We start from the raw sequence: 15,314 nt of genomic DNA, 5'->3' as shown, positions 1-15,314 counted from the left end.
TTTCTTTACTTAAATTTCAGCTAGAAATATTTCCAATTGGATAGGCAGAACCCCATTTTGGATTTAATAACTTAAACATTTCTCAGATCATGTCATTTTCATTCATAGTGAAGGATCTATTTTTATTCTGCATCATTTTGTTCAAAACCTTCTGAACCAATGTGCTTACGGCAATATTCTATGCAAACATCATGTTACAATGCAATCGTGAATTACCAATGTACAGGCATTCTCTTAATAATTGGGTTTGTCTTTGTAGGGAGGCCTTGTTGGGCTTGTAGATTATCCTGATGATGATGAAGAGGATGATGAAGATGAAGATAAAGAGGAAACTTTACCTTTGTCAAAGAAAGCAAAGCTTGAGTCATCATAATGGCAACTGCTGAAGAACATTACCAGTTGGGGAAGGATTTTTTTCCAAAAACATAACAAACCCACAGCAAAGCAGCAATCTTCTGTGAAATTACTGTGTATGACACAGATCAACCTATACAAATGGATTTCTGCCAATCAAGTGCCAATTCAAAGGAGCAGAAGAAGGAGAAATACTTCATTTAGAGGAAAGACGCCTTTGAGCTCTCCAGCTTGGACCACATGTTGCCCTTTTCTCAGGGAAGGAAATGGAAAACAAAACAAAAACAAAACAAAAAAAAAAGAAGAAAAGAAAAAGAAAAGAAAAAAAAGCCAACAGGGCAGGAGTTTTGTTAGTGGAACTCTGGATTGGCTGGTCAGTTGCTACAATCAGAATATGCTTTCTTGGACCATGTATGAGACTTCTGAAGAAAAGGCGGGTTTTGCCATAATTCTTCACTAGTTAAGAATGCCAGCAGTTTCTTTGTATAAAAGAGACCTGCCTTTGAAATAGTACATTCTGAACGTTTTACTCAAGCTACAACAGGTTTTAAAAACCTCTGCGGGGGAGGGCCGAATATAAAGTTTCCTCTTTTTTTTTTAAATCTAATCCCTTTGCCCTTTAAACTGCAGAATTATTTTTTTTTTTTTGAGGTGGGGGATTTGTTTGTCCCTTCTTGATTAAAGATTGAGTGGAATTCTAGATGTGGTCACTTTTGTGTCATAATTTTTTTTTGCCCCCCTGAGTGTATGCTTAGTTGTTGAGTATATATTTGGGACCATTAAAATTTTTTGATGTAATATAATCTCACTGTTGTGCTGGTACCTGTTTCACACTGTGTAATTTTGTTCTGCATCACAGTTCTTAATATGTTGAGGATTTTATGGAAGATGGTATAGTTTTTATTGGAGAAAAAAAATCTTGCAACAATGTGCATACAAGCAATACTATTTTGTGACTAAATATTTTATATTAAATTTTACAGCAGCACCTGTTAAGAGAAAAATCAGGGAAATATGATGAAATAAACAAATAAACCTATAGGTAGGAAATTAGTATTCCAAAGAGACTGAAATTTTATAATGCAGAACGGTGTTGGTAACCAACTCATAAAAAGGCAAGATGGGTGAATTAGGAATGCCAATATACTGACTCATTTGACTTAGAAAAATAAAAAAGAAATAATTAAAGCTGAAAGAAAACAGCGTTAGTGGTATTTTAAAAAAAATCTCTGATTCCCTTTGGAATACCAGTTTTAGTAAATAAAAGGTGGTTGTAGAATAAACTCTTTATAGGGACACCATCTTTTGAAATTTATTCTGGTACTCAGTTGAAAATCGGCAATTAACTTGGTGTAAATCAATGACTGCCTTCTTTCCCTTTTTCCCAAAAGTCTAAATAATACTAATTTGAAATGAGGCATTATATCTTGCTTCCTTACAGAAGATGTCTTTGCACAGGAGTGCTTCTTATGAAGGGGTGTTTATTCAGTTCCTTTGCAAATGAGAGAACATTTGTTAGGTCTGTTTTCGAGAGCTGATTTCCTTTTGCCATTCAAAGCACCAGTATTGCAACAATCATGATGGTTAATGGTTGTAAATGTATCAGTGCAGATGGCAATAAGAGAAATGAGGATCACAGGTGAACACACCTGAGGTAGATGAGCACTTTGTTTCTGAGCATTGTGGGTGGCGTGGCAGGTTCTGTGGCAAACACAAAAGGCAAAGCTTCAGTCCTTGGGCTTTGTGGGTACATACCAACCAGTTTGGATTTAAGTAAGAGTTTGCATTAGGGAGAAATTATTAACCATCTTTTCCTCAAAGAGTTCATTTGCAATTACTTTCTAAGGCTGAGTTTTTACAATGTACTTGAAATGTCTGTGGTAGGGTAATTCTCAGCAGTAAGTTTACAGAAGTTGGGCATGTGGGGTCACTACAGAATTAGGTCTGCTGCTGCAGGCTGGGTTCCCATGCTGTTTCAACAAACTGTCTGAAACTTGATTCTTACAACTTTGGTGTCAGAGCAGACATTGTGACAAGGAAATCTGCAGTTTTGCAGGTTTTCTTAATTAGCCAGAACCTAAATCCAGCTCAGGCTGTCAAACTTTCCTTCAGCATAAAGCTCTCAAAATCCATTCATACAGTCATCTGTAAATCTTCCAGGCTCTATCTCAGGAAACCATTCTTCTGAGTTGGTCAAAAGAGCACTTTTGTTAAAGTGTTTTCTGTTTCTTTAGCAATCAAGTGCTTGGATCTTGTGATGTTTGATGCTGCAGTCTTCCAGACTTGCAGATACTTTCATAATACTTGTGGGAATCTTGGTATTTGAAGTGGTACTTCTAACGGAAGAAGTATTATGCTGAAGTTACGGGCTTGGTCAAAATAATAATGAAAGCAGGAACTTTTTGAAGTTTTTATATTTTTACGAAGCTCTAAAAGACTGGCAAAACATTAGGCTGCATGTCTTTTAATGCTGCCTAACTTGTGGTTAGATGATTAGTTGTCTTCCCAGTTATCTAATGCTTGTAGCCTGACAGGACATGTCTGCACTGAGATAATATGTTCATGAAAGCTGGAAGTAGATGAATGGTGGGTATACTCTTGCCCAGTGACATTCACTTTTGTATTCATGGAAATCTTGAAATGTATTTTAGGGGGAAAAAAAATTCTGGGATTGCGAGAAGTGATGTATTTTATTTTTTTTAAGAGTGGATTTGAGTTTATGGGTGGAAAAAAGTCCTGTTAGGAAACTGTTCTAGACCTTTCATTGGGTTGATTTTTTAAAACCATTTGTCCTCATCCCAAGAGAGCTGTGTGTATATTGTACTAAGCATGGCTCAGTCATCTTCATTGCATTTTAACTGTGCCTTGAAGTATGGTTTACAGAGCTGACCCTTTTGTATTTACAGACAAGAGCCAGGGTGTTTGAATAATCCATACAGGCTCCTCTTCCTTCAGTGGCTGAAAGACTTGATGCTCATTCCTTGGACAAGATTCCAAGCTTTGAGCCTAGACTTACTGGGAATACCAGACAGAATGTGTATGAACTCCCTGGTCCCTTAAGGAACTCACACATCAATGAAAGTAATTCCAGGTGATCTGGAAGATTTCTGGATTTTTTTCTAATGTATGCAGAGTATGGCTGTATTCAAGTTACCAGTGCACATCACCGAAGAAGAGACCTCCTGTATCATGAAGGTGGAAGGCTCTAAAACCTATTGTATTGAAACAGTGAAAACAGTGAGTTGTCTCTAGATTGTGTCTGCTTAGCAACAAGGATCAGGCTATTCATTCATTCATCTCTCATAGCCCACCCAGGTGAGGCATCATGTTCTCATGGAATTGAGTGCCAAGTAGGCCCCATCCTTTTAGTGTACTAAGGATGGAACTATTCAGATCGGATTTGCCTTTGTTTTTACATCCCTGCAGAGATGTTTAATTGGAGAATTGATGAGGCTCTGTTCTCAAGTTGCTGCTGTGGCACTATTAGACAAACAGCTGCGTTTTCAGCCCAGCACAATGAAGTTGGTTGCCTTGCTCAATGATGTTTCCTGGCATCTGTAGAGTGCTGCAGAAGTTCAGCCTTATCCCTCTCAACTGTTTTACAGCTGCAGAGGCATCCTGGAGCAGTGCTGTGGATACCAGAGCAGCACTGCAGTTCCCCTGCCTTGAGGACATCAACTCCCATTCCAGGTAAATTGTGAAAGCAGGAGATCAGGAGATGAGATGGGTCACCCACAATGTATGTATAACATAGGGCAAACATTCAAAGAAAAGAAGTTGGCTCAACTGAAGTTTTTCTAGAGAAGTTGTCCATGTGAATATTCACCACTTTTCTCTTTTTGGAGTCCAGGAGAAATTAAGGAATATACACCTCATAGTTCAGTTCAGAAAGGAGGCAGGGCATGTGGGCATGCTGCAGATACATGAAAACCTCCTGTGGAAGGGCCTGTAATGCCCACCTTCAATCAGAGCCATAATTTAATGTCTTAATGTGAGGGAGACATAACTTACTGTATTTGGGATTGTCTTGTACAGAGCCAGTAGCTGGACTCAACTCTTGTGGGTCCCTTCCAGCTCACGATATTCTGTGGTTCTCTCCTATGGTTTTCATCAGTGCCTGGCTACCTGATGAGCTTGTAGATTTGATTTGATATTGCTCTAGTTGCACCACAATCACTGGAGTATGAATCTTGTGGGGGTTTAATGTAAATTAATAGAAGAATTGAAAGGTGAAATTAAACCCTGTAGACTGCTGGGGAAAAAAAAAAGGCAACTAAAAAAGGGAGAGGGAAGATGCCATCTTCTGTATGCCAATTGTATTTATGAGGGATGTAAAAATAATATATAAACCAGTAGGTAATATTTAAAAAGCAGAATGCTAGTGGCAAATGATCAAAATAGCCACTGATTTACAATGACTTTAGATCTATACCTTGTGGCCTTAGATCTATACCAAGTGGCCTTGCTGTGCACTGTAGCATGTCCCAGGGATGTACAGTATCTGTTTGTCTCAGGGCTCTAAAAGGGCTCCATAGGAACAATTGTTAGCTATTTAGGTTGAGATCTGGGAATTATCTGGTACAGGTTAGAACTGTGCTTACAAAATATACATCTGTAATACAGATGGGGGATGATTTGGGCTGAATAGCACTGATACTTTAAGCAAATGTAAATTATGTGCACAAAGATACTGTAGGTGGCCTGCCCACCTGAGAGGGCTCAGCAGCATTCCCTGGCCGTGTGTACCAGTGTGAGTTAGCATTCCTTCAGAAGTATGTGCATCCCAGAGCCCATACATCATGCTTCCAAGTTTTTAGACAAGGCTAGCTTTTCTCTTGTGTCTGGCAGCTTGCAGCATCCTACTGGCCTTTGTATATACATAGCAAAATATGGCTAGGGGCTGATGTAGGTCAGGAAGAGAGGTTGTATCACTACAGTGTGTCAGATTCTCTCTGTGCTTTTTGGATACCTCAGGTGCTGCTACATCAAACAGTGGCAGAACTGATTTATGCTAGCTGATAATCTGCCCTCAGGTCATCAGAGTATAAAGACAGGTGGGAGATGTGAATACCCAAGTTTAAAAATAGGGTTTGAACAGTATTGTTACCACAGGAGAATCCTTGTGTGCTCTGCAGTGAGTCTTCAGTCACTCTAGCATCTGTGAAATACCAGTGTTATAATGCAAATAACAATTCTCTAAAGCATTTAAAAAGTCTCACTTCTAAGGGAGTAAGTCAAGTCCTCGTGATTTAGTCAGTTTCTGTCCACACTGACCTTCTCTAAATAACATTAAATTTTTATATAATTCAGCTAGAATTAAAAACACCTTCTGTATTTCTGCACGTTAAGTCAGTACACATGATACACAACGTACTCACCACCAATTTTTCCCATATTCTTTTAAAACAGCTATATCTATCACTGGACAACCTTAGTTTTGTGCCTTCTGTCACAACCCCTCAAAACCAGAGTCTTTCATTAATTCCTTAAATTCTCCCTCCCACATCTGTGACTTGTGCGCACAGAAATGAATTTGGGGTGCTATTTGAACAGGTAGCAGGGACACAAACTTCCTCATTGCCATGTTGTTTGCTGTTCCAAGAAATGGCTTTGCCTTTGTTAGGTATCAGAGGTGGTGCTCCCTGTCCTGCTGTCACTACCTCTCTGCTGAGGCTTTGTTAACTTCTCCCTGGAGTGTTTTCCTTCCACGTGAATTTACACTTTTCTTCAACCCTAGCCAGCCAAAGTATTTCCCTAAGCTGTTTAAAAAACTTTTCGCTGTGCTTGCCTATTATTTTTACCTCACCCCCAGTGTCATCAGTGTAGATATTGATACACTCTTGTATAACTAAAGTGTCCAAACAGCAGTCTGAAAACCTAAAATTCTCTGAAGTGAAGCTGGACCTTCAAAATCACATTTTCTAGTTATGATTGACAGGAATTCATTAAAGTATCTTTTTATATTAATAAAATATAGAATATGTTCTATTTAATACATTTTAGTTCATTCTTTGCTTTCTATACTTCCCTGTTTTTCCTTTAAAGCAGTCAACAGTTCCTAGTGTGGTCCTACAAGTTCTTTTTCTTGTCTCATGATTCCCAGTTAGTGCTGCTGATGTAGTTCTTCTTTTACCTCCTGACAAAGAGAAAGAAACTGAGAAACATACATGGCAATCTTCTGCCAGGGTTATGTTCCCTGTCCTGATGAGTACACAAGGTTTTGAGTAAGGTGCCCAAGCCTTTACACCATTACTCTTCAGTAATCACCTCAACAGACCAGGACCTATTGTGCCTCTAAAACCTGTAAGACACCTTCCCCTTGCTGCTGCTGCTTCAGAGGATGTTGCTGGACATGAAATTTTCACCCTGCTGTGTCTCCTGAGCTCACTGCATTAGATCACCAGGACCAGCCTTTGCTTCTAGCACCTCTTTAGTTTATGAATCTAACTAAAACTAATTTCTTCTCTCTTCTTGCAGGCCCAAGATCATTCCTCCACTGCTGTGACACTCATTGCCTCTCAGAAGGGTTCAAGTAAAGGAGCTTATGCCACCATTTTGTGTTTGCCTGGGATGTTGAGTACTCCTTCCTTGCTTTCAAGTTCATACAAAGAGCCATAAACTGCTGGTGCCACTTCTCCCCATATCTTTTGCTTTATTGTTTGCCTTGTGTATTTGACTCTCTATTTATTTTCTATGGACTCAGAGGTTTATGAGATATTTATTATGTCCAAACATTCTCTCCTTGTATTTTAGATTCTGTATTATGTTAGTCTCTCCAGGAGCCTAAGCAGCTGCCTTAAATTTCAGCACTGAACAAACATGTGCCAAAGATTTTTTTTTTTCTAGGACTTTCTTTCTGAATGTTTCAGATACCAGCTACAGACTATAAATCACTGGCATCCCCCCTTGCCCCTGCATTCAGATTGCTCCAAGGCACATTAACAAATACTTTTGGGGTTAGGCCGGGGTTCTGTTTGTGTTTTAGTAGCACATACAGGTGTGTTTCTTTTTACTCTAATGCAAATTTCTTTACCACCTTTGTCTAAACAAAATGAACTATATTGAAAATTTCAGAATCCAGTATTGTGAGGACCAAAGCTATCTTTTGACCACCTTCTTTATCTCCTTGCACCCATTGTTTACAGCTCCAGAGTCTACTTAAAGCAAACTTGCTCCCTTGAGTAGTTGGTTGATGAACAGTCAAATCATATTTACAAGAAAGCTGCTTAACTACAGTCCCAAGCAAAGGAGGAGAAAAAGCTCTTTCCTGATTACCATGAGTTTAACTCTTGTATTGTAACCCCATGAATTCTGTTATTCCCATCCCTCAGCAACTTACACTTCAGACAGCAGATGAATCGTGGAGCTTTGTTGATGGTTGTACTCGTTGCTAGGGGACAGTCTGAGGGGGGTGAATCATGCCATTTACAGTCAGCCTAAAGGAACATTTGGAAATATTTGAGCTTAGAAAGTTCCTTCTGTAGTCTGTGTTTTTGAAAACCGAGTGCTTTGTGGCTGTGAAAGCTGCTTTAGTAATAGACATGATGATAATGGAGGCATTAAACACACTGTTGTCTTTAGTAGCTTGTACCTATGTACCTGTCTTAAATCACAGTTTTGGTGCTTTTTAATTCTTTGATAATTATGTTCTCAGTGAAAAGCTGACCATGTGAGATGGTATCAAAACAAAATTATTGCAAATCCCATTAAACTTAAATACTACAAATTTTCATCATTGCTTCACTATAAGAAGCATGTTTTCAATATGCAGTTGCTTTTACGTGCCTGGATCTGAACTTTCTTGGATATATTCGTTGGTATTTGTTATATTTAATCAACTCTGGGAAGGCGGCAGCTTCAGGTATCATCAGAAATGAGAACGTGGCCTGTAGTAGGTAGGTGAAGTTTTACAAGATAACTTTGGTGGAACACAAGGTAGGGGAATAAAAGTGCTCTCACTATAAATGCTAAGGCACGGTTTGGAGAGGACGTGGAGGAAGCACACACCCAGCTGGGGCTGACGGGTATGACACAGAATTACCGAGGGGATACCCCTCCACACTTATTTGGGGGGGCTCGTAGCCATGGTATGTATTTTGCCCAAGGCGGGCAGCCTGCCCTCCGCAGCCCCGCGTCCAGGGCTGTTCTCGGCGGAGCTCCGGGCAAGCCTGGGCTTGTTGCCGCCCGCAGCGTGCGGCTCGGGGGAGACTCGCAGCGGCTCAGCATTTCCCAGCGTGCGTCCCCGCGGCCTGCAGCGCTCCGCAACACCGCATCCCCTTCGCCCCATGCGTGTCGAAGCAGTTCGTCAGTACTTTCCAGACTAGGTCACTGCTCTCGGCGCATTTCAAAGCAAGCCAACTGTTGTTCCCCACTGCTGCTTCGCTTTCGGCATCCGACCAGAGCGTGTCGCCGCCAGAGGGCGCTCGGCCCCCGCCCGCCGTGGCCGAGGCGGCGGAATCCCCATGCCCGACCCCATGCCCGTCCTCCTGCTGCGGCTGCACCTCTGGCACCCGCCTCCACCCTGCCTGAGGCCAAGTATTTCCTGTAACACAGGCAGTCCCCTTGAATAACGCGTGAGCAATTGGCAGCTAACAGCATCCCCAGGAACGTTTCTTGGATAAGAAATTTGTTTTTTGTAACTGTGCTCCATGATGCGCCCTCCCTTTCAATTGTTTCACTACTGGCACTACCTGGACCGGACTGTGCAGCCGTTGCTTCTTTTCGGGAGTCTGTCCTACACACGAGTTGCGTCCAAGTTGTGTAAAGTGGGAAAGCATTGTTGCATCTGTATTTTGTCCTCTGTGAATAGGTCTATACAGTTTTCAAACACTAAGTTGTTTTCCTTTGATTCTATTGATTAACACATCTGTTGTAAGCACTGCACTAACTGCTTTGAAAATTTATTTAATGAAATCTTTCCACAAAACAGGAAATCATAAGACTTTGAGGAATGAAAGTATGGCAGTCCATCTCTCTGAAGTACTGAGAAACTATTAACCATTTTTTTTTCTCTCCCTGGCTGTTATACTCAAAAGCACACCTATATGTCCATCCTTTGCTTGCAAAGCTTCCTTCTTTTCAGGTCCCAAAACGACTAGACTACATGATTAACATAGAAAAGTAAAGAAACGGAGCAAAACCAGCTGGTAATCAAGTTGCAATTCACATGAGCCCGTCCGTGTCTACCGGGCTGCCTAAAATAAGGATCTGCATTAAGCAGATCATGAAACCCGATCTTTAGAGGGACAAACAGGCCTCTACAATGAACACCAGGGTCTATCATTTAGTAATAGTTTGCTTGCAAACTGCTCTGGTCCCTCAGGCACAACAACAGATGTCTCTCCCTCAGTCGATGCACAAACACACGTGTGCCCACTCCCTTACCAAAAATACATAACGAAGGTAGGTGGTTATTAATAACCAGAATTTCAGATGTCTTGTCGGACTGTGCAAGATCCAAGATCTATTTTGTGAGTTCAGTATGATCGAACAAGAATCAGGCAGAATGCGCTAAGTGGCTCATGTAGAAACTGATAAATACCAGAGATAAACGATTTTGTCTGTGAAAAGTAAAGCAAACTGTCAAACAGAAATCCTGACACAACCAAGCCCCATTAAGTGACATCATGACACTGTTCAGCTCCATGACTAAATTATTTCTCTTCAAGTTCTGAGCCTGGGATAAACAAAGCGGCAATCGTCCAGATGACCTGGCGTTATTTATTTTCCTAAGTAAAGACGGGGTTCTGTCCCGCCGGAAAGCAGCCGGCACCCCGGTGGGGCGGCGGCAGAGGGACGGGCTGCTCCCGGGATCGGCATCCCTCCACGGGCACCTGCTCCGTTCCGAGCGGGAGCGCAGCAGGCTGTGCCGCTCGCCTCGCTCCGAGTCTCCCCTCTTCGTTCTTGGAGCTGCGCTAAGGGGCTTACGCGGCACGTCCGGAAGCGCCCCTGAGAAGTACTTCGTGGGGATTTTCGTCCTTTTTAAAGCGTAAACTTCGGACCCGCGCCCTCCCGCTCGGCGCTGGCGCCGTTCCCAGCGGAGGAGGGCGCGGCGCCGGGAGGCTCCCGGCAGGTACAGCCGCTCCCGGCGCGGCCCCGCGGGCGAGTTTCCCGGCGAGGCCGCGCATCCCCGCGGTTCCAGCGGGAAGGAGGCGGCCGTGCGGGGCCACTCTCACCGCCGCGTGCGGGCGCTGCCCCGGCCCCACACCGCGGTCCGCCCCCGCGGCCGCCGCCCATTGGCCGGCGCCCGACCCCTCCGTCCCTCCCATTGGCCGCGACCGCTGCCCGTCACGCCGCCGCCGCCGCCCGCGTCTAATTGCCGGGGCTCGGGCGCGCCCCGCCACAGGTACCGGGGCGGCTGGAGCGGAGCGGAGCGGCCGTCCGGAGCTGTCCCGCGGGAGCTCCGCGCTTTGGCTCCCGACCCCCGGGCATTGCCCGTGGCGGCTGAGCCCACTCCCCTCTCTCCCGGTGTGGCTAGCTCTTGCCTGGGGAGCCTCTACTGCAGCCGCGGAGCGAGCTCGGCGGGGGAAGACCGGCCTGTTGCCGTCGGGAGGAGGGACCGCGGCGAGTGTGCCCGCGGGGCGGGGGAGCGATGAGCCGCGCATTGTTTGCCCTGTAGGCAGCGCCCGGCGGGCAGCGGGGCGGCGGGCCATGGGCTCCGCGCCTTTGTCTCCCGAGTGAGCCGGCCCCGCTCCCGCAGCCTTCCGCCGCCGCCCGAGCTCCGGCGACATGGACGTGACCGTCTCCGAGCTCCTGGAGCTCTTCCTGCAGAGCCCCTTAGTGACCTGGGTGAGCGGAGCGGGGCGCGGGGAGCGCGGGCGCAGCCGGCGGAGCAGCGCTGTCCTGCCGGGGTGGCCGAGTCCTCCCGCCATCCCCCAACCCTGCTGTCTTTCCTCCGGCAGGTGAAAACCTTCGGGGACCTGGGGAGCGGGGACCAGGACAACCTCGGCGTCTACATGGACCTGGTGGATGGCGTGGTCCTGAACAAAATCATGCTGCAGATGTGAGTGGGGTCGGGGGGCGGCAGACCCGGAGGCGGCCCTGGCCCGGAGCTTTCCTCAGGCGGGGAGGGCGGCCTGGGGCCGGAGCGATTTTCAATTTGGTTGCTCTTCGCAAGTAACAAAAAACAGTGGGGTAAAAAAGCTCCGACCTATTCCAGTTCCATAATTCTTTAACTAATTTTTCTAATCGGTGTGTTTTTCATTTTTCTTCTTTTTTTTTTTTTTTCTTTTTTTTTTTCTTTTTTGCTCCCGGTTATCTTAGTTAATGCTGCAGTGGAAGGTGTGTGGCAGTACAAAGAAGGAAATGAAAGTACTGTATCGTATAAAGCTTTAGTTGGGAGGGTTTCATCTGAACTTTGTTTGCTCTTGTGTAAAATTTGATACTAAATACATAATTTAGAAAACGTTTTAGTGCTGCCTGTTTCTGGCGGCACTGTCAAGTCATATGTTGAGAGAACTTAGCAATTGATTAAAATATGGAGTACTGAAAATACTCTAACATCGAAGTAAATAGTTTTTAGGACTTGTGCTGTGTTTTTAACCACATCCTTTCCTGTTGCTGATCTACTATGCTGCATGCAGAGCCTGTTTTCTCTGTGTCTTATTTTAAATATTCTGAACTATATTTGAGAGCATTTGTAGGGACAGGTGTTTGGCTTTCAGGGGAGGAGGGTTTGGAAGTCACTCAGTTTTGGCAGTGCACTCTCTTAGGTGATTGAAATCAATTGAAGCTCGACCAGTGATTTGCAGTGTAAGTTTAAGCATTTAAACGAAGAATTCATACTAGAGTCCTCTAAAACGTTGAGAAATAGCATTAAGTATGGCAGTCAATGCCTCACCCACTCAGATTGTCAAGTTTTGTTATCTTCTGGCACTTGGCTGTTCCATGTGAGAAGGGAATAAAATTTTATTTTGATTTGTTCTTGCCAGGAGTGAAAATTGTGAACTGGCACTTAAATAGTGAAGCTGGTGAAAATCCATGATTCAGAACAGAACCCAGATCAGCCAGCATGTGGAGATAACCAACTAATGGTGTAAAATATTAGCAGGGAATACCTCTTGTAAAGAGAAGACATATTTTCCAGCATTTTTAAAGCAATAATTACACTTCAAAAATATTGTTTTCTGCAAATTAGAGTCTCAAGTATGAATGTCTAGATCCATGCTTGTAGCTTTCTGAGGTGTGGGAAATTAAATTTTGATTTATGACCATTGTGTTTGGCACAGAGATGACCAATTTAACTATCAAGGAGCAGCAGCTGAGTTGGCTGGAGATTTAGTTAAACAGTGCTGTTATCTAATGCGTTTATATAATTATATCTGCAAGAGTTGTCTTATTTCAAAAAATGAAAAATTAACCAAGTCATACTTAGTAATGAGTTTATGTAGCTCTTGAATTACTGTGGCATTATTAGGAGAGTTTTATTAGGTGGTGTATGCAAACGTAAATATTTGTAATTGGCCATTGTACTATGTCTACCATCTAACTATGTCTGTGTTAAAGTTGAGGGAGCAACTGAGCAATGAGAGCAAGGAGAGAATTATTAGAGCTCTTGGAAACGAGGAAGATAAGCATACAGTGTGTCTGAGTGCAGTGACACTAGTTGGCATTTTGTGATCTCTGATCTCTTGTGATTGTGAGAGGTGCCCTGGCATGTTTACTAGTTTTAAGCAGTCAGGTAACTAAGTTGGTGGGGCTTTAGTTTTTCTTTGTTTGTGTCTTTTTTCCAAGAAACATCTCTGCCAGTGGCGTCTCAGAAAGTGAAGTGTTGGGGGCATGAACACTATGGAGTAGAAGACTGTCCCGTTATTCACAACCAGGCCTTTCCTCCCCCCTTTTAAGGCAGCTTTAGAAGTGCCTCTAATGGTGACTAAAGAACTTGAAACCAAAGCCTTCGTACTGAGAGCCCAAGATTGTTTAATGTAGGAAGAATTATAATTTTGTGTATCCTGACCTAGCAAGGCTCTCAGGAGAGGTGCTGACCTTTACTTTTCCCTGGTTTTAACTTTAGAAATTGCAATGCAGTTGCTGCTTACATGTAAGTCTGGCAAGCCTTTCGAGGCATGTTTCTGCCCCACAAAGCTTTCAGAATAAAGAAATGTGGTTTTAAAAATTCTTGCTCATCAGTTTTTTTAAGTCCTGGTTCCTGAAGATGGCTTTAAGTGGTTGGCTGGAGCTTTCTTCCCTGCTGAATGCCTATTAATGATAGACCTTTGATAAATTTGGAATTGGGTTTGCCATGCCATGATAGTGTTGATTGCTTGAAAGCACAGATGCAGGCATCTACACATGTGAGTAGGGGTTGCAGGGTGAAAGAGCTGGGTTCCTGATGTGGACAGTTGTGCCTCATCACTTGTGTGTTATTTGACTTTGAACTTCTTTTATCCTGCTTGCTGAATTACTGGAACAGAAATAACAGGGATATGTGAGCTTGCATCTAAACACCAGGTGTGATGCAGTACTTTGGTGCAAATCAAGTTGTTTCTTTCAGTGAAGATTTAGAAAGCCAGATTATTGGGAAATTCATTACTAAAAATACAACATTTCTACCCTTCATCAAAGCAGATTTTAAGTTTAATTCAGGACAAAAAGACAGGTGGATCTGTGAAGAAATCCAGATATACCTGTTGAGTGGAGATTGCTGAATGAAAGTAAGGCTTTAGCTCTTGAGTCATGGGTGGGCTGTAGGAGTTCTGTCAGCCCCTGATCTCTGTGTTTCTTTGTGATTTCCCAAAATGCTGTCTGGCAGCTTTGGGTGGAGAAGATCCCAGCTGCTTTGTGTTGTGCTGTGAACATTTTTTAGGTGGTGGGTTCATCTCAGCAAGGCAGCTGTGTCACCAGAGATATGTGACAGCAGACATCTACTGCTTTTCCAGCCTGCCAGGTCCCTGCTGGGTCTGTGACAGGAGGTGAAAATAGGCCTGTGCCTTAACTTCTTCCTCTTCAGAAATGAACTGCCCCTGGGAATGCCAGCCCTGAATAAAATGTGGTTTGCTCAGGCTTGCCAAATGTAGCACAGGGGCAGAGGAGGGGAACCTGGCCCGGGTTTAGGCAGACTGTAGTTGGTAGGACACCAGCTGTTGGGCTTTGCTGGTGATCCCTTTGCTTTACAGGTTATCTCTAAAACGAGACAGTTCTTAAGAAAGCTGGGTGTTGTTTGGTTCTCAGGAGCACCGAGCTGTTAAATGAGTGAAATTTAGCAAGAGTCAGACAGCAGTGTTTGGTTTCCCCACTTGTATTTTAGAACAAGACAGAAGACTTTTCAAATAATTCTGTGGTAAATGAATGGTTTCCTTTGCCTGTGTCCTGCTCAAGTGTATATCCCAGCCTGATCATGCATTAGGGACAACGTTGATTTTTGCAGACTTGAAGTACTGGCTGAATGCTCTGCATACAAAAATATTTCTTAATCTTCAAAGTGGAACTGCAGTATTTCAGGCTTGTGTTGTTGATGGATTTATGTGTACCAGGTTAATGAGGTTCTCTGTAGACATACTTTAAATATCTTTTTTTCAGATGGCTGTATGTCACTTCCTGATATGAAATTAGCACTGCAATGACTGCCTTCAGTGTTACAGTTGCAGCTGTGGCATAATACCTACAAGCATAAGCAAATATTTGCCCCATTCAACTTCCCAAATAAAACTTCCTGTAAGAAATGATGTGGAGATTTATGCCGGCACAGAATTATTTTCACGTTGGCTTGTTCCAGTTCTTTTAGTTGAAGATAGACTGCTTTTATATCAAAACATTTAGCAAACACAAATGTGTGTTAGGAATACTGCTGATAATGCTATTTGTGTTAAAATCCTGTTGTAACAATGCATAATAATAGGTTTTTCCATTTCAATAGCTGTTGTGGTCTGTGGTGCCCTTATCTGTTGTCTTGAATTTAGACCATGTGACAGGAACAGCCACGTTGTGAGTGCCCGCTCCACGTGGTTTGTAGCAAATGGCAC

General features: G+C 43.4%; 2 protein-coding genes across 2 annotated transcripts in view; both read left to right on the top strand.

The window, feature by feature from the left end:
* Positions 1–1,054, top strand: part of PPP4R3A (protein phosphatase 4 regulatory subunit 3A) — a 42,093-nt gene extending 41,039 nt beyond the window's left edge. The window contains exon 15 of the mRNA XM_062495471.1: positions 260–1,054. Coding sequence (XP_062351455.1) covers positions 260–373 — 114 coding nt within the window. The 3' untranslated portion in view covers positions 374–1,054. The remainder of the gene's footprint in view (positions 1–259) is intronic.
* Positions 1,055–11,082: 10,028 nt separating this feature from the next.
* CCDC88C (coiled-coil domain containing 88C) overlaps positions 11,083–15,314 on the top strand; it is a 94,628-nt gene continuing 90,396 nt past the window's right edge. The window contains exons 1-2 of the mRNA XM_062494494.1: positions 11,083–11,142; positions 11,256–11,356. Coding sequence (XP_062350478.1) covers positions 11,083–11,142; positions 11,256–11,356 — 161 coding nt within the window. The remainder of the gene's footprint in view (positions 11,143–11,255; positions 11,357–15,314) is intronic.

Source organism: Cinclus cinclus, chromosome 6, assembly GCF_963662255.1.
Source record: "Cinclus cinclus chromosome 6, bCinCin1.1, whole genome shotgun sequence".
Taxonomy (NCBI): domain Eukaryota; kingdom Metazoa; phylum Chordata; class Aves; order Passeriformes; family Cinclidae; genus Cinclus; species Cinclus cinclus.
Note: the sequence above shows the minus strand (reverse complement) of the source record. Positions and strands in the feature narration are given on the sequence as shown.